Source organism: Podarcis muralis, chromosome 8 (genome assembly GCF_964188315.1).
Source record: "Podarcis muralis chromosome 8, rPodMur119.hap1.1, whole genome shotgun sequence".
NCBI lineage: Eukaryota > Metazoa > Chordata > Lepidosauria > Squamata > Lacertidae > Podarcis > Podarcis muralis.
In genome coordinates, this window is record NC_135662.1 from 7,042,959 (window position 1) to 7,061,507 (window position 18,549).

Here is an 18,549-nt window from a genome sequence, read left to right on the forward strand (position 1 = left end):
CATTCCTCATTCCTTGTTTTCCAGTATGCACAATGGTTGGAAAATACATATATACATATTTCCTGCTCAGCAAGAATAATACAGAATTGATCAGAGCAGGCAATTGCATTCATACCCAAGTCAAACGCATATAATTTAAGCTATTATTACCTTGGATAACTGACACACTAGAAAAGCCTAAAATGACCTCCTAGTTAAAGGCGGGTGTCATTTAAACTGTGTGAAGATTCCTAAAACTGAATTATGAAAGAGCCAAATGGCCTGCCCTATCTTTGGTAAAATGCTGAGATAAAGAGAATTTGGCTCTGAAGAAAGCCTTAAATGTTTCCAATTAATTCCAGCTCATTGTGCTTAAATCATGGCTGGCTTTGGTGAGGCCCGAAAGCTCGGTGTTTTAGCATTCGTATTTACACAGCCACTGAGATGCAGTAAATCATCTACCTGCCCATTAACAGGGAGTAATGTGTTATCTTTTGTTGTGCCTGAAAATAGGCTGTTATGCCGGGGTCAGAGTGGCTCATGAGCTAGTCAAATATGACATGGCTTCCTCTCGTCTTTCTACAATGGAAAAACTAATATCCTACCTTTTTGCTTTTCTATCCCTTGAAATGGCTTAGTGTCTCATTTCCTAGTTGAACTTGTACCAGCAGCTGTTTCATGTTCTGCGGCAGGCTTGCGATTCATTAAGACCTATAATGCCTTATCCTTCTTCTGTATTAAGCTCCAAAATAACCTTTGCTTCACATTCTGAATGGTTGTGTGATAATCAGAATCACGCGTTCTCTTTCGAGAGAAGTTGGCCTAATAAAATCTATTGCCTTACATACATGAGATCAGGAATTATAAGCAATGGATGGTCCTCATAATCCATATTGACAGATTCTCAGGCCAAGGTTTCTATCAGACTTTTTACCTGATCTCTTTAACTGCAAATCCTGGGGATTTTAACCTGTAGCATCATGGAATCTGTTCTTCCTTACCAGTGAACTGTGATCAACTTCTCTACATGGGCCACATTCCCTGTAAAATTTTACCAGCATGGGTGTTGGAATAGAGCGCTTACATGGTTACTCTTAAAGATATGACCGTGTATATATCTGGAGATCTGCAGTTCCCAGTGGGCCTTTCGTATATGTGGCCGGCGATGCAAGTATCATCTACATGAGCATGTCAACATACACACCTGTATGTAACAACATGTCATATATGCAGCATCCCTCATTTCAATAATATTAGCAGCACTTGTGAGAAGTGAGAGCTGGTCCATAAAGAAGGCTGATCGCCGAAGAATTGATGCTTTTGAACTATGGTGGTGGAGGAGACTCTTGAGAGTTCCATGGACTGCAAGAAGATCAAACCTCTCCATTCTGAAGGAAATCAGCCCTGAGTGCTCTCTGGAAGGACAGATCCTGACGTTGAGGCTCCAATACTTTGGCCACCTCATGAGAAGAGAAGACTCCCTGGAAAAGACCCTGATGTTGGGAAAGATGGAGGGCACAAGGAGAAGCAGACGACAGAGGACGAGATGGTTGGACAGTGTTCTCGAAGCTACCAGCATGAGTTTGACCAAACGGCGGGAGGCAGTGGAAGACAGAAGTGCCTGGCGTGCTCTGGTCCATGGGGTCACAAAGAGTCGGACATGACTAAACAACAACAACAACACCTGAAAACATTTATCATTTGGTCCATTATTTTTATTTATTTATTTCATTAAATTTATATCCCAGCCTTCCTCCCAAAGGAGCCTGGGGCAGTACATACAGCTTAGAAACTACCAGCATGGAAAAATATACAGATTTAGTACGACAGCAGGAATGTCCCCGCTTCATACATGGCTCTTAGAAAGGTTGGTGGATGACGGGATTTTTGTTACATGGTTTTGAGATGGAAATCATTCCAGGAATAATCTTACGGATGCTGAGTGTTGTGCTCCCAAACTGAAGGGGCAGAAGGAAAGTCTGATCTCTGCATGTGAACTCTTCCTTTGCTAGGCTAATGATTTCATGGTACTTTGGAAGGAAGTATGCCATTTCCTTAGGAATCTGGGATTCCTTGGAGGTCCATGGATGTTTGGTTTTTTTACCGCTTTTACTTAAATAACAGGCCAGCTTCCCAGGTATGGCTATAAGACATGATGTTTTTAGCTCCAAAAGTCTTTTCTAATAGCGTGGGGCACATATCATTGCATCTCACTGTTGTGCTATGGGTTAAAAGACAATGTTTGGGGAGGAAATAAAAAATCCCTGAATAATTTGCAGACTGAGCTGGTTTTTAAGCAGAACACTACATTTCTGAATAGTGCAAGGAGGTAATTGAAAGTCGCAGACTGTGTCCAGCAGGGCATCAAACTCTAATGTGGACATAATTTATTGTATTTCTAAGTGTACTTTATACAGTTTTTGAGCCAAGAAACACGTTACAAAATTCAAAGGTGCAGAATCTGAAGAATAATCGCATTCTGATCAGTCCAGAAGGTTCATATTAAGCCAATTCACATTGAAATTAATAGAAATCAAAATTCTCCATCTAGCCCCCTATATGGGTCATGCCAGTAACCCCAAATACATTGATAAGGTCATCAGGATGCATGTTTATGAAATGTAGAATGGTAATTCTCTATAACCATAACTGGTTTACTCCCAAGTGAGTGGGGTTAGATTGCAGTGTAGAGTCCAGTAGAGTCGTATACCAGCCCAGGTTCTATACCATACAGTGGGTAGTATCCAAGTAGAATCATAGTATTGTAGACTTGGAAGGGACCCTGAGGGTCATCTAGTCCAGGCACGTCCAACTCCCTAGAGACCGTGATCTACTCCCAGTATAAAACAACTGGCAGTGATCTACCAGTCATCCATTGTCATTAGAGTGGGGGGTGGGTGGCCAAAGTTGTTGAGCTTTTTTTGGGGGGGCAGAGTTGTGGAGTTTTTTAGGGGGGACTTCATAAAATGCTGGAGGGGGGATCCGAGACTTTCAACAAAATGCTTTCTTCAACCAACGATCGAACACTCAGGGACTGACCAGTTGATCACGATTGGCCTGCTGGACATCAGTGATCTAGTCCAACCCCTAGCAATGCAGAAATATGCTGTTCCATACGGGGATCAAACCTGCAACCTTGACGTTATCAGCACCACACTCTAACCAACTGAGCTATGCAGGCTGGTTCCATTACTGCAAGAACTTCCAACTCTGCAACATAATTTCCTCTTCTTGTACTCCCTCTGAATCTGTTCTGACGGTTTCCCCAACTCTCAGGAGCAGCTTTGGGGAGAGTGCAGGAGGCATTTGTTGTGTAAATGGAAATCCTTGCACTAACATGACTACTTCATTGGATCCCACCTATTTATACAATAAAAGCACCATAAAAAGAAACTACATCACAATTCAGAATCATAACACAATGGTTTAAGCAGCAAGAAAAAGTCTTTGGTGGCCAAACTTGACCCTCCAGCTGTTTTGGAACTACAGTTCCCATCATCCCTGACCACTGGTCCTGTTAGCTAGGTATGATGGGAGTTGTAGTCCCAAAACAGCTGGAGGGCCATCACTGGTCTGGAGGGCCATCACTGGTCTAGTGCCTACAAAGTATTGATGTTGGTTCCCCACAAAACTTGCTGGTGTAAGAGTTCCAGAAACAAGTTCCCACAGATGGGAAGCAACTCTCTATGGTTTCCATTTGTCTCACTTTGTCACTTGGACACAACCTTCGTATGCAAGCAGGCTGATGTGGGAGCAGGTGTTCTTTAAGCACCCAGCTGTGTAAAATGGCATTTCTTAAAGCAAACATGTAGCTTCCATTTGGTTTTGCAGTGAGGGTGCCTGAGCCAGCCAGCCCTCAAAGCCCAGGGAGCTAAGCATTTTTCTTTCCAGTGAACATCACCCAGTGCGGAGATTTAATTGAAGAAAGCTGTACGTTATCCAAACCTCTACAACAGTCAAGAGATTGAGCAGCTCCAAAAGCGAACACTGATCAACACTTTGCCAAGGATAGATTTGGGAATTAAATGTGAACTGATGAATGAAAGGAAGCTAATGGAATCCAAGTGAACAAGTTAAAACAGCAAAACCAGGCTTTTGAAATAGACTTTTCCTTTCTTTCTTTGTACCAAGCACATAATTAATAGCGGCAGAGAACACTTACAGTGATAATCTTAATAAGATAGGATTTTCCAACTCTATGGACTCGCTCTAGCGTGGAATCCCAATGCGGAACCAAGACCAGAAACTGATATTTAATAGAAATATGAGTTTTTTAAGCAGAGGTTGGATGGCCATCTGCCGTGGATGTTTTAGTTGAGATTGCAGGGAGTTGGACTAGATGACCCTCGGGGTCCCTTCCAACTCTACAATTCTACAATTCTATGAATTTCCATAGAATTTGTCTGGAGGGAGGGCTAAAAAGAACAACCCTTGGAGCGTTCTGCTATTTTATGTGGAAAGCCAACTTGTTTGTTTGCTTTAATTTGAAGGGAGGCATATAAATTTATGAAATAAATTCAATATATGTGAAAGGGCACTTTGAGAGAGAGAGGGATTGTTAACCATAATGTACTGCCTGACCTTTCCGTGAAAATTGTAAACCACAATTGTCCTTGGGTCCATGCATATGCAATGTGGAGTCGCTCTGTCTCATGGCGAGAGCCATAGTCTCCATGGCGAGAGCCCAATATACTTTGCCTTGAAGTTAGAGTAGAAATCCATTTTTTTTAAAAACCCCAAAAACTTTAAATGTCAATAAGGAATTATAGGGCTGCACTCATGTCCTTATGTTAAGGGAGAGTTAACTAAATTGCATTCCGCATTATAACTTTTTTCGAGGGGTGTGGGTGGGATACTTGTTACAGTTTATAGCCAGACAATAGTTCCACCCATTACTGTCAGAATTTGGCATAATCTCATTGCCAGGGGTTCTACAATTAAAGCAAATCATAAAAGTGATAATGGGAAAGGAAACCTGTTTAGTCCTGAGGCTAAGTTGACTTTTTTGTATGAATCTGCATTATTTATCCTGATTGTAGCAGATGTAATGTCATAAATATTTTTCGATAGTCTGACAAATTTAGGGCCAAATCCCCACTCACTCCTTGAACGAGCTCAAGCTAAAGGCTAATAATAATAATAATAATAATAATAATAATAATAATAATAATTATTATTTATTATTTGTACCCCGCCCATCTGGCTGGGTTTCCCCAGCCACTCTGGGCAGCTTCCAACAAAGATTAAAAATACATTAAAATGTCACACATTAAAAACTTCCCTGAACAGGGCTGCCTTCAGATGTATTCTAAATGTCAGGTAGTTGTTTATCTCTTTGACATCTGATGGGAGGGCGTTCCACAGGGCGGGCGCCACTACCGAGAAGGCCCTCTGCCTGGTTCCCTGTAGCTTTGCTTCTTGCAGTGAGGGAACTGCCAGAAGGCCCTTGGCGCTGGACCTTAGCATCCGGGCAGAATGATGGGGGTGGAGACGCCCCTTCAGGTATACTGGACCGAGGCCGTTTAGGGCTTTAAAGGTCAGCACCAACAGTTTGAATTGTGCTCGGAAACGTACTGGGAGCCAATGTAGGTCTTTCAAAACCGGTGTTATGTGGGTGTTATGAGAGAACCAGGAATATGCCAAAGAGAGTTGAAGCGAGAACATAGCCCTGTTTCACACCGTTCGTTATAGGGAAAGCGTCTGAGGATGAGCCGTCATAATTGGACGATGCCATTCATGTTCTTGTGGAAGGACGCAATCATCTTGTGAAGCTTTGGTGGGCATCCCATTTGTTGAGCAGTGTCTTGTGGTAGGGATCCTTGTTCCCAACACTGCAAGAGCACTTGCAGCACTTCTGTTGTGATTCTGTCCTGTCCTGGAGCTTTACCACATACCTGAGAGTTGATAGCATTCTTCTGCTTGTGAAAGGAGGGACATCCAGCTCTTCCAAGACAGGCAGAGTATGGATGCTGTTGATTGTTGTGTCACAGCTTACCCTGAATATCTGAATATCAGTCCTGGGAGGGGGGGGCTCCACTTTCTATATTCCTCCAGTTGGAGAACTGTCCATTTATTCCTACTTTCTGCTTCCTTCTACTTAACCAATTTGTGATCCGCAAGAGGACCTCTCTTCTTATTCCATGACTGCTAAGCTTACTCAGAATGGTGAGGTGCCTTGTCAAAAGTTTTTTGTCAAAAGACCAAGTACACTGTGTCAGCTGGACCACCTCTAACCATATCTTGCCAACACTCTCAAAGAACTCTAAAAGGTTTACGAGCCAGGACTTGTTTGCAGAAGCCATGCTGCTTTAGCAAGGCTTGTTCTTCCATATGCTTGGTTACTTTATATTTAACAATACTTTCCACCTGTTTTCATAGAATCATAGAATCATAGAGTTGGAAGAGACCACAAGGGCCATCGAGTCCAACCCCCTGCCAAGCAGGAAACACCATCAGAGCACTCCTGACATATGGTTGTCAAGCCTCTGCTTAAAGACCTCCAAAGACGGAGACTCCACCACACTCCTTGGCAGCAAATTCCACTGTCAAACAGCTCTTACTGTCAGGAAGTTCTTCCTAATGTTTAGGTGGAATCTTCTTTCTTGTAGTCTGGATCCATTGCTCCGTGTCCGCTTCTCTGGAGCAGCAGAAAACAACCTTTCTCCCTCCTCTATGTGACATCCTTTTATATATTTGAACATGGCTATCATATCACCCCTTAACCTCCTCTTCTCCAGGCTAAACATGCCCAGCTCCCTTAGCCGTTCCTCATAAGGCATCGTGTCCAGGCCTTTGACCATTTTGGTTGCCCTCCTCTGGACACGTTCCAGTTTGTCACTGTCCTTCTTGAACTGTGGTGCCCAGGACTGGACACAGTACTCCAGGTGAGGTCTGTTTTCCTGAGTTGAACTAGCTGGCCTGTTATTTTCAGGATCTACCCTGGATCCTTTAAAAAAAAATGGTGTTACGTTGGCTACTTTCCAGTCCTCAGGTATGGAGGCTGATCTGAGGCACTAGTTATCTATTTTTGTTAGAAGGGCAGCAATTTCATTCGCTCCTCTCAGAGGAAAGATGGGAGAAAAATGCGATAATAAATCTAGCACTGCATACAGTCAGTAAGACATACAAGTGCACTCAGCTATTTGGTACTTAACTCTTGCTGGAACACCATTTGGGCTGAGCTTGCCGGCTTGCTCAATTTTGAAAGGAAACAAGATGGCACTAATTAAATGTAAAAACATTTGTTTTCATGCATGGGAAGGTTGCCAGAAATTAGGCTGCTTGAAAGGATTATGAAAAGCACTGGACTGTTCTACAAATTAGTATTGGTGTTTTTTCTAAAGTACAATATTATTGTAGCTTTGTGTGCAACACTTAATACACACACACCAGTTTCTGCCTTGGTTTATAGTTTTGAATATTTTTTTTTAATAAAATGCACTGACTTCATCTTCTCTTGTCTCAGACTGTGAAGGCATTGAACTGTAGAGGTGTGTGTCGTAAGTATTTATACACTTGGATCACGCATTCCAAGATTGTAAAGAGTCGGTTTTGTAGACCAAAGCTTACTTTTGATGATTGAGCTTAATATATTTAAATATCTCTACTCGAAACCCGTGCCACCTTAATATGACTGCTCTTGTTATGGTTTTGTCTATATGTTTTCTCTTTTAATCTCTAGCAAACACACAGGTCTTTCTCTCGAAGCTTAAATGTTAGCTATAAGGATGATGAAACTGACGTGAAACACATACAGCAGATTTAAAGCAAAAGCACGTGGATGTTCAGTAACTAGGAGACTTGACTGTCATGAAATTACAATTTTTACGTATGTGTGCAAGTAAAAGAGGCCGCATGTTTGGAAAAATTGAGGGAAATGATTTATGCAGGGGGGCTCAAGGAGCATAGAGCATACTTCGGGCTTATCTGGTGCACATATTGCATAAGCAGTGTTCAAAACGCCTTTGGAAGGTTTTTTTGCGGGGGGGGGGGGGGGTTGGACCCATAGCCCAGAGCACTTCTATCAAATGTGACTAGTCAAGCTGAAACAAGAACTGCCAGGAACTGCTTCCGACTTCATAAAGAATACACAAAGGAGAGACAAGGTACTTGCCTAATCTAAACATCCAGGAAAGAAAAAACCCAACTTGATTTGTACGCTGCATTAGTTTGCAGTGCGGCAGTATTTTGCTTAATCCCAAGTCTTTCCCCAGATGTTTGGAAAATTGAAATGGGCATAAATGTAGTCATCCAGCATCTAATTTATTTCTATTCATGGCCCTAAGAATTTTCCCCATGTTCTGTTCCAAGTTCAGGATGAATTGTAAGCAAAGAGGTAGGCATGCAGGCAGGCATGCAGGCAGGAAGGGAAAGAAAGAAAGAAAGAAAGAAAGAAAGAAAGAAAGAAAGAAAGAAAGAAAGAAGGAAGGAAGGAAGGAAGGAAGGAAGGAAAGAAAGAAAGAAAGAAAGAAAGAAAGAAAGAAAGAAAGAAAGAAAGAAAGAAAGAAAGAAAGAAAGCAGGTTGAGGTCACTTTTCTAACCTGTGCCAGTTAGCAGCTAATAAAATGGCAAGCACAGCTGGTGTCATTGTAGATCTTAATGTGTGCTCTTACAACTCGCTACACAGGAGCCGATAATGGCAGTGAAACACTTGTTTAAACATTTCACAGCTTTTTTTTTTAATCCATACATGTGATTCATCTCACCTAGATGTACCTGTTGCTTTGCTGTTATTTTTAAGCAAGGGGTCTTCCTTAATAATAAAGTTGCATTAGAAATAGCAGCATAATGCTGTCGCTATAATTACTAGTAGTTGGCACTTAACACCAGCAGGGTTCTACACTGCGCTGTGAGTATCAGTTTTGATTTTATATTTCAGTGGAGAGGAGAGCAAATAGCTGTCAGTAGGCATGATTCTTAGTAAGATTTAAAGGCTTACTCCTGTATATGTTCAAGATTACAGTAAAAATGCAATGCGAGTGAACCCTCTCCCCCTGTCCAGCTGCAGTATCATGAACACCTAATTGGTACATAGGATGAGAGAGTCTTGCATTTGTGTGTGCATTATGTAGGTGTGTACAGTGTGTGCAGACTGCTAGCATGAGGTCCCAGAAAGGTTGGCCATGAGGAAACATAGACCTCATGCTGCAAAATATTTTCCCACCTCTAGCCTATGTATCCCAACATCCTCTTCTCAACAATGAACAACTAAATTCAGGGGTCAGCAAACTTTTTCAGCAGGGGGCCAGTTCACTGTCTCTCAGACCTTGTGGGGGGCTGGACTATATTGGGGGGGGGGGAATGAATGAATTCCTATGCCCCACAAATAACCCAGAGATGCATTTTAAATAAAAGGACACATTCTACTCATGTAAAAACATGCTGATTTACCGACCATCCACTGGCCGAATTTACAAGGTGATTGGGTCGGATCCGGCCCCTGGGCCTTAGTTTGCCTACCCATGAACTAGAAGCTTCTGGAAGCCCCCCAGGAGAGCATGAAAACAACAACCCTCCTCAGCACATGGTTTTCAAAGGTTGCCGTACCATCTCTGAACCTGGAGGTCCCATTCAGCTATCATGGCAAAGAGCCATTGACAGGCCTGTCCTGTGTGAACTGCCATTTCTGCCTTTAGCAGTTCTTGGGCCCATTTAAGTGTTTATAGTCATTCAGTTTGTAGAGTTGGCCTGATCTGAGAAATGATTGTGTGCGGTGTGAAACATGGAGGCAGGCACAATCTTCCTCCACAGATTCAGGTTGTAGGCCAGAGAATAAATACATTGTGCAGGTCATGGACTGGTTGGACACAGAGGAATAGTGGGAAGAACCAGCCAAGGCACTGCCAAGCAGTGGCGGAGCATATGCCTGCGCTGCCCAGGGTGGGCATGCTCCCAAGGGCGGGGCGTGCTCCTGAGGGGCACGGAGGGTGCCCTCCCAGATGCAGGATAACCGCTCGGGTTCACGGAGCAGCGCGCGTGCCCTGCAGCTGGGGGCAGAGCAAGCAGCCCACAGGGACAGAGCGAGCCTTCAATGGTGGACGTTCGGCACACTGCTCACCCATGACTCCCAAGCCTTCCCCCCACTGTCAAAACAAATGGGGAAGGGGGGAATGCTGCTGGCAAGGCGGAGCAGCTGCCCCCTTCCCCCAATGGCTCTGGGTAGGCTTGGGAGTCACGAGCGGGCAGCACACCAAATGCCACCCGCTCAGCAAAGACACCCAGGGCGGTTCTCCCCCACCGCAGCCCCTGCCACCAAGAGAAGAAGACTCAGAGCCCAGAGAGTGGTAGTGGCACAATGATAGTTGGGCAGAGGGAGAAGACTGGAAAGAGGAGGTGTCAGAAGCTGAAGAAGCAACAGGGCTTAGTGAACAGGGAGTGTCTATGGTAGAGAGAAGTCCAGAATCAGAGGCTGAAGCTGAAGCAAGAGAGTGGGATGAGGGAGGCCAAGAAGCACATATGAGTCAAGCTGGTGAAGAGTCATAGGTGTCTTTCCCTACTGCTGTGACAAGCTCCCCTCCGCCACTTGTCTCGCAGAACCAGCAGAGGCATGAAAAGGGCAGAGGAGAGCTTAGCTGCACACAGGCATAGTCTACAATTGCTTGGGAAAAGCCCTGGAGAGGAAGGGAAGGGTCTTAGAAAGTCTCTTGGCAACTGATTCAGGATGCCAGACCTACCAGGGATGAGCTGCTGTGTTCATTAGCCTTGACATTTAGCCAAGTTTGTGAAGATCGTCTTTTTGCTAGTAAAGGGTTAACTCCCAACTTTGAACAGTGTGATTTACTGCTGGTTCGCTCTTTTGACAGTGCAGTTCAGTCCATTGATTGTGCTCTGCTGCACACAGCTCTTCCTCCCGTGAAAGGCAGTCATATCCATTGTGTTGCTTCCCTTTTGGTTTGACTTTCTGCAGTGATGCTCAGCTTCACTTTCTTCTCGTTTTCTGAAATGCTAACGGTCATTTTTTTTAAACATATCTGAATCTGAGCAAGATGAATATAGCACTCACCATTTGGCTGCTGTACTAAAGATGTAGAGCTTCTGCATGTTAGAGCCAACAGTGATTTACTCCCAAAGCAACACCAAGAGTAATTTCAGCTTTTATATGCCATCTGTGTTAGCAAGTAGCAACGACACCAACTGGACTCTATGCACGAAGCTCTTTCTTCCATTTGCTGCTGAAAAATATGAAAACAGGTCCATGTGGTGCAATGGGCTTTTTCTGTGTCAAGGGAAGAATGAAATTTTGAAATACTTTTGATGTTCTGCTACCCGCATAGGCCTGTGCAAACATACTTTGATCATTTGACAGGAACCGCTGTCTGTACACTTTTATAGGTGGCTAGTACAGCGGCTGAGTTCAGGAAATAATTAGTGCCTCTACACATACACGCCCTAAATCAATCAGTCTAATTGGCTGTGAAGAATATGAAATAAATTGGTTTGATTAGAGGTTACTGTCTTGTGACCTTTATAGTTTAATTGGCTATGGAGGAAGGATGCTTGCAACAGTTGCATGCGTTGTGATGTTGGGTACCAACAGAAGAAAGGGGAAAGTTATGTTTCGTTCATCATTGTTGGAGTGCAGGTTGTATGGGCCACCTGACTGGTCAGCTTTCAATAAAGGTATTATTTATTTTATTTTATTTATTTATTTATTTATTTATTTATTTATTTATTTATTTCCTGCCCTCCCCAGCCAAAGCCGGGCTCAGAGCGGCTAACAACAATAAAAGTAACACAACATTCTAAAATCCATTCATTCTAAAATCAGTAGTCCATTGGCGATTCTGAATGCCAGTTTCAGTTGTTTGGCACTAGCAAGAACATAAAAGAGCCTTGTTGTCCACCTAGTCCAACATTCTGTTCCCACAGTGAATAACCAAATGCCCATGGGAAGCCCACAAGGCCCTGGTCACGGATCTGCCGTATTACTTCTCATTTGGCGCTGTGATACATTTCCCAAGAGGAAACATTTCAAAAGTATGCAGAAATTCAACTTTGTGACATTTGGAGAGAGTGCACAGAGATCTAGGATGGGATGGTAGCTGGTTTTTTATATTTTATTTTATTTATTTATTTAAAAATACTTTATTTTTGAGATGCTGAAAGCAGGTACTAGCTGGGTAGCTCAGGTGGTGTGGTGCTGATAACACCAAGGTCACAGGTTCAATCCCCGTAAGAGACAGTTGCACATATTGCATGGCAAGGGGTGGGCTAGATTTTTTCTCAGGGTCCCTTCCAACTCTATGATTCTGTGTGCTATCTATGTGACTCCTCTCCTGAACGTGAACCATGTGCAAAGTGGGAGAAACGTCACTTTCAGTCTCTTTTCCAGAGATGTGTGTGACTTCGCGAAGACAGCTGCTAGTGAGTAGGGTTGCGATAAAAGATATTCCAGTACCTTAGAAGCGTGCTTCCATCTTCCCACTCAAATTGCAGAGTAAAAAAAAATGGAAAACAGACTGAGTGCGTGCTGGGGGGAAAAACCTAGGCAAGCTTTTCTTAGTATAGTAGCATTTAGAAAGCTGTTTTCTTTTGCTTAGTGGGTATGGGTGAATATGTGTGTTACATTGCAAATTTGGCTGCACATACTTTGCTCCTAAAAGTCACCCTGAAAACCTGGTGGTTTATTCTTGGCATTGCCCAAATGTCCAGTGTGTTAGTTCTAGAACCAACAATTCAAAACTCATTAGTCATCATGCGTCTTCTCCCAAACATAATCACAAGGTGTTGAAAGTCATGATAAAGGATGATAAAGGTCAGTGTTTACACAGTATAGAAAAATGTTTTATACATTGCCAGGTAGATGTGGTTCCAGCATGTGAACTTTCCAATTTTAGTTGGTTTATTTTGGTGCACTGAGACCGATAAGGATTCAAAGTTCCTGAAGCACAACTTATTGAGTTTGTCATTTGGGGTCTTTGCTTTGCAGATGTGTCGGTGGAGGGAAAGCTCTGTGACTGCGATGTTGTAGCAGATTGCACAGTCGGGGACACGGTGAAGCTGGAGGTGAAGCTTACCAACTGGAGCAAGCGCAGCGTAGGCCCCTTCTCGCTCACAGTGATCCCCTACCAAGACTACCAAAATGGCGTCCACAACTACGACCTCCAAGATGGCATCACTTTCGTTGGATCCAACACCCTATATATCGATACGGTAAATCCATAAATCACCATGCGCTGTCTAGTTCCGTGTTAGAATGTTGAAAAGATAAGCACGAGTTTTCTGTGAAAGGTATCTTGGCATAACTCATCCGTTGCATCATAGATCAAGAAGTAGACTTCAGTTCTGGATGTATCTGCTTCCTAGAGGGTATCCCAGAGCTTATGCTAAAAGAGATACAGTGGTACCTCGGGTTAAGGACTTCAAATTAAGGTCCGTTCTTAACCTGAAACTGTTCTTAACCTGAGATACCACTTTAGCTAATGGGGCCTCCCGCTGCCGCCGTGCGATTTCTGTTCTCATCCTGAAGCAAAGTTCTTAACCTGAGGTACTATTTCTGGGTTAGCGTAGTCTGTAACCTGAAGCGTCTGTAACCCGAGGTACCACTGTACCTATATCAGCCACCTTTTAAAAATCTAAACTTAAGAAAATCCTTTAGCATTCTACCTTTCAGTTTAGAATTTACTGTTTTATGCACGGTCCCCTGCTGAATCATAGAATTGTAGAATTGGAAGGGGCCTTGGGGTCATCTAGTCCAACCCCCTGCAATGCAGAAGTCTTCCAACCAACGTGAGCCCCAAACCCACAAACCTGGGATTAAGAGTCTCGTGCTCTACCGACTGAGCTATCCAGTCTCATCCAGTTACACGCTACACGAACGTACTTGACTCCTGGTCCACACGTGGGAAAGAGGTTGCAAAGTGGCAAGTGGTGACCTCCTTCCTCAAAGTACTTATGGGAAGCACTTGTGGAAGGAAATCGCAAATGTTTGTGCACTTTGATGAGTGGTTTGAACTGTACAAGTTAAGCCTATTTGCCAAGTTCGATTTTCTCCTCTGACATGAATTGTGATTGAATTGGAGTGCTAGCAACATCACCACCACCACCATCATAATTACAGAGCAGCTTTTCAGCTGATTTCTTGAAGAAAGCCTTGAGGAAGCAGGGATCATTAAGGTTGCTGGTGTAAGTAAATGTTTTTCAAGTTGGAGATACAGTAGAACTTGGCAATGAGCCTACAAAACCAAGTAAGGGCTGTTCGAAGAGGCCAGAGTGCCGTAGGAAAAATTGTTCCACAAAGGGAGAGGAACGCAGTGTTCTGGTGTTTACATGCTAATTCCATAAGCCTCCAACCTGTAATAGAGGAATTTGAGTGCTTGGTGCTAAAAGAGAACATAAAACTTCTAAGAAGACTAGTGGAACAGTGAGAACCCGGGAAATATGGTTATCCTTGAATATGAGCTCTATAATAAAGACAGAGCAGAGGAATATACACATGCACAGAATTGTGATGGATGCTGCTCTCATCCCAAACCCTAGAGATGAAGAAAGACATCAAGGCAGTAACTGAAGGAGAGAATGTCGCATTAATGGGTGATTTCAGCTGCCTGCACATTGACTGGGTGAATGTAGTGGCTCTTGTTATATTGTTATTGCAGCCACTGCTGGAAACTGGAAACTAACCCTCTGAAAGGAGGTGAAGAAAAGATGAATTGGAGCAGAGTCACACATTTCATCTCTGTGAAACGTCTCCACTGCGCACTTAAGTGCTCTTTTCACATTAGAAATGCAAATCCGAACTGCGAGTGAAGTTAACCTTGTATTTGAAAAGATGTATCTCATGCACACGCACTCATTAGGAAGCCGAGATTGGCTGTGCTTCTTGTTGAGTGTGCTTTCATTAGCAAACCTGGGTCTGTGTGATGTAATAAACGAAAGGCCCTTAGAGAGCAGTCAGGGAAATCCAAACCAAACCTCTTTACGGAATATTGCTCGGCCAAAAGCTAAGCTGATTTTGCCTCAGGTGGTTGTTTAAACTATATCTAAAACAGCCACCAAAGGCAGAGGATGTGTAGCTCTCCGGTTTCTACTATCTGGATTCTTCAAGTGCTAAAGCTGGGTGACCCTGACAAAATGGGCCTTCATGGCTTAATCACTTGTCTGCCTACTGCTGCTCTTTGTTCCAGAATCAAAGCTATGAGAGAGCCCAGTTCTCCCCCCAAACCCCCACTTTTACTTTGATTGATGTTCCCTTTGGCATTCTCTTGGCTGCCTAAATCCAGCTACTTTAGTAATAACCCTTCCACTTTGTGCCAGTATTCCCCCCCCCCCCGAATAATATGTTACACCAGACCGGACGCTTGCCAATTTAAAAGCAAGCAAACCAGTGCAATTCTTCACGGCTCTCATCCCGTCTGTAACAACCTGCAACTCATCTTTCAACGTGTCCCCATTTTTACCATTGATATTCTCCAGACTTGTAGTTTCAATCGGATCTATAATAATAGAGGGACACCAGAGCTTGGTTTCAGTTATCCATCTGAATTTTGGAAGAACAAATAGGACCCATGACAAAGTTTTGTGGTGAATCTTTATCCACTCCAGGATACATTCCCATAAACTGCAGCAAAGTTCACACACACGAACACCCGGTCAACCCTCTTCTCCTCTCAAATGCAGGCTGATTGAGCAAACCAGTTCCCTCTTGTTTCTCACCCCACCTCCAGTTTTGTCATCTCCCACCCCACTCACAAAAGAAAAAAACACCTTGGCATTTTGGAAACCCTGGAGTTTCATAGGCCATTTAGGGGTTTTCCAAATGATTGGTTTCGTTTAATTCACCATCTTATATGTTATTATTATATAAGGAGTCCCCACCAAGAAAGTAGAAATTTCTGCCCTTAGGTGACCCCATTTCACTTCCTAATGACAGGCACTCAGTTACCCATGTTCACTACAGGGCCTCGGACAGAAATCCTCCCCCAGTTCCACCTGGATATAGGAAGAATTGAACCTTGAGCCTTCCGTGTGTAAATGCTTTGCTACTTAGCTATAATCCTCAGCTGCATTTTAAAAAGTTTTATCCCCACCACCCTCCGAAATGTTTGGAAGGAACATGATCAGGGGTCTGGAAACCAAGCCTTATGAGGAATGGTTGAGGGAGTTGGGTCTGTTTAGTCTGGAAAAGAGGAGACCGAGTGGAGATATGATAGCCATCTTCCAAGGGTTGTCACATGGAGGATGGAGCAAGCTTCTCCTGCTCTGGAGGGTAGGACCAAAGCCAGTAGATTCAAGTTTGTCGGAATCTCCTTTCCTGTCAACACCAGGAAGAACTTTCGGGCTGTAGGAGCTGTTTGACTGTGGAACGGTCTCCCTCCAGAAGTGGTGGACTCTCCTTCACGGAGGTTTTTAAGCAGAGTTCGGATGACTTCTCTCATGTATGATCTACTTGATTACCCTGAGGGTCCCTTCCAACTCTACAATCCTATGATTCTAACTATTGATCTGCTGCATACAGATAATGAATATTCTACTAAAATAACTCCCTCCCCCCATCTCTTGCAGGTTAAGCCAACAGAAAATTCGGTGTGCATTGGAGCCCTACTCTTTCTGTACACGGGCGATTTCTACTTGAACATCCAGTTCCACGAAGACAACTCCAGCAGGGAGCTTCCCCTCTCGTGGTTTTGCCTGCCCAGCGTTCACATCCGTGCTGCGCAGCCCGTGATCCAAACTAAGATGTAAATGTTCCATATAAAATTGCATTAGTTGCCATGCTCAGGAAGGCTGGGCGTTGCCTCCACATGACCTTAGTTTGTTGCTTTCCAGTCTGATGTTTTCATTCAAATGCATTCAAATACTTCCCACAATTAGCTGGTAGTTACTGGAAGCTCGTTTTGTTGATTTGAGAAGAAGTGAATGAGTATACCAGGGAACACAATTTTTCCTTATTTGCGTATGGTTCTTATAGAATAACATTCCTTTCTCTTTCCCCCAAAGATCTTACATTGTTGCTGAAGTGCAGCACTGGGCTTTAGCAATCAGTTTTTAAGATGTAGACTTAAAATGGAGTAACGGCTAGTATATTAATGCTTGTCTAGATAGGGGGCACCCAATACATTATTGCAATATGGGCAGAATTCCTAAAGCCGCTTCCTTGAATTTTCAGCAATATTATAGAAACTTTCAAATATACCGGAAATGCAGGCTTGTAATGCAAACTCCTTTGACTTGCAAACTCAGGTCTAATCAGTAGGATCACATTTGCAGTACAAAACCCACACCAACTTCATAAAAAAGTGCTTCATATTTCAACCACAGAGCCTGCTGGTTATTAGGAAGCAGAAAGTAAATTCCTGTTGGCTTCATCATATGCACGTTGGGATCTGAATTAATTCAAAATGGTGTTAATCACATATGTTAAATGGCAGCATTGCAAGGATATCTCTTTTTTTGGTAGAGGAATTGCTTCTAAGCAAGTGACACAGGTATTTGCATGAAGTGTCTCTTTCTCCTCACACCACCTTGTTCCCTAAGTGCGCATTTTCATGCGATGTAGCTTTTGACCTGGCATCAACTCACAGTGCTCTGGACTTCTGGGGCAAGAAATTAGGACTGTGCACTTTTGTTTAGAAGTTGCCTGATTAGTGGGAAACTAGAGACATCGCCTGCTGAAAATCCCTGCACTGACCTTCATTTCAGGATGGCTGTCTATCCTTCTAGGAAGCATTAATCCAATGGCCCGAGAAGTGACTTTGTGCTTTCTTCATCATGTTGCCAGATGTGTAATGGCAGGCTTTCTCCTACTCCTTGCCTTGGATGGGCAGAAAATATTGTGCTCTCTCGTCTACTAATCCTGATCACTTATCCTGATTGCGCCCGATAACATTTACGAATGGCCTAATATTTCTGTATCATCTTTGCTCTTCCGTTTCTGAACTCTTCCATAATACCTGTGAAACAGCATGTGGACTGCAGGTGTATACATTCTCTCCAGATTGCAGTCCATTCCGCTGCTGCTCTTTGGCAACATCTGCTTCCTAATAGATGCCACTCTGTGCAAGGTGACTTTTGAAGTCTGTTCCATTACAGAAATGTAGGATCTAACCTCCCCCTTGTTAACTTTAATGGATTATCTGCTTTGGCACTCTCTGTTTGCCTGCTTGCATGCTCCCGAGTGAGAAAGGGTAACTTTGCAGCGCTGAAGATTGTTAAGTTTCTGGCCAGAAGTACATTTCCTAATGCGTTGTTTCACAGATCTGTATTCTGAAGGAAGCTGGTGTAACCCCAGCTGTGCTCAATCTCTGAGCCATTAACATATTAGATTCCACAATTGCACTTGCAATAGAGTTTAAATGCAGACTGTTTTTCTCCTTTCTCCTTTTCTGGAAACGTAGGTCTTTCTCCTTTTCTGGAAACGTAGGCAGATTTCCCCCCTCCAAATCTGTAATGGGACAACTTTCACCTGTAAATCAACTGTAAACCCCAGTTAGATGAGTTAAACCATTCTTTGGTTTTAAAACTGTTACAAACCGAGAGCAGAATTTGGTCCGTTGTGTGTATATGCTGATATATGCTGGTGAAACTCAAATCGTATGTTAAGTTGAACTTGCCAAATAAATATTTGTCCAT

General features: G+C 43.3%; 1 protein-coding gene across 2 annotated transcripts in view; it reads left to right on the plus strand.

The window, feature by feature from the left end:
- TRAPPC9 (trafficking protein particle complex subunit 9) overlaps positions 1-18,310 on the plus strand; it is a 264,177-nt gene extending 245,867 nt beyond the window's left edge. For both annotated transcript variants that reach the window (XM_077932705.1, XM_077932706.1), the window contains 2 exons: positions 12,908-13,131; positions 16,483-18,310. In XM_077932705.1, the coding sequence (XP_077788831.1) occupies positions 12,908-13,131; positions 16,483-16,662 (404 nt within the window). In that variant the 3' untranslated portion in view covers positions 16,663-18,310. The remainder of the gene's footprint in view (positions 1-12,907; positions 13,132-16,482) is intronic.
- Positions 18,311-18,549: the final 239 nt, after the last annotated feature.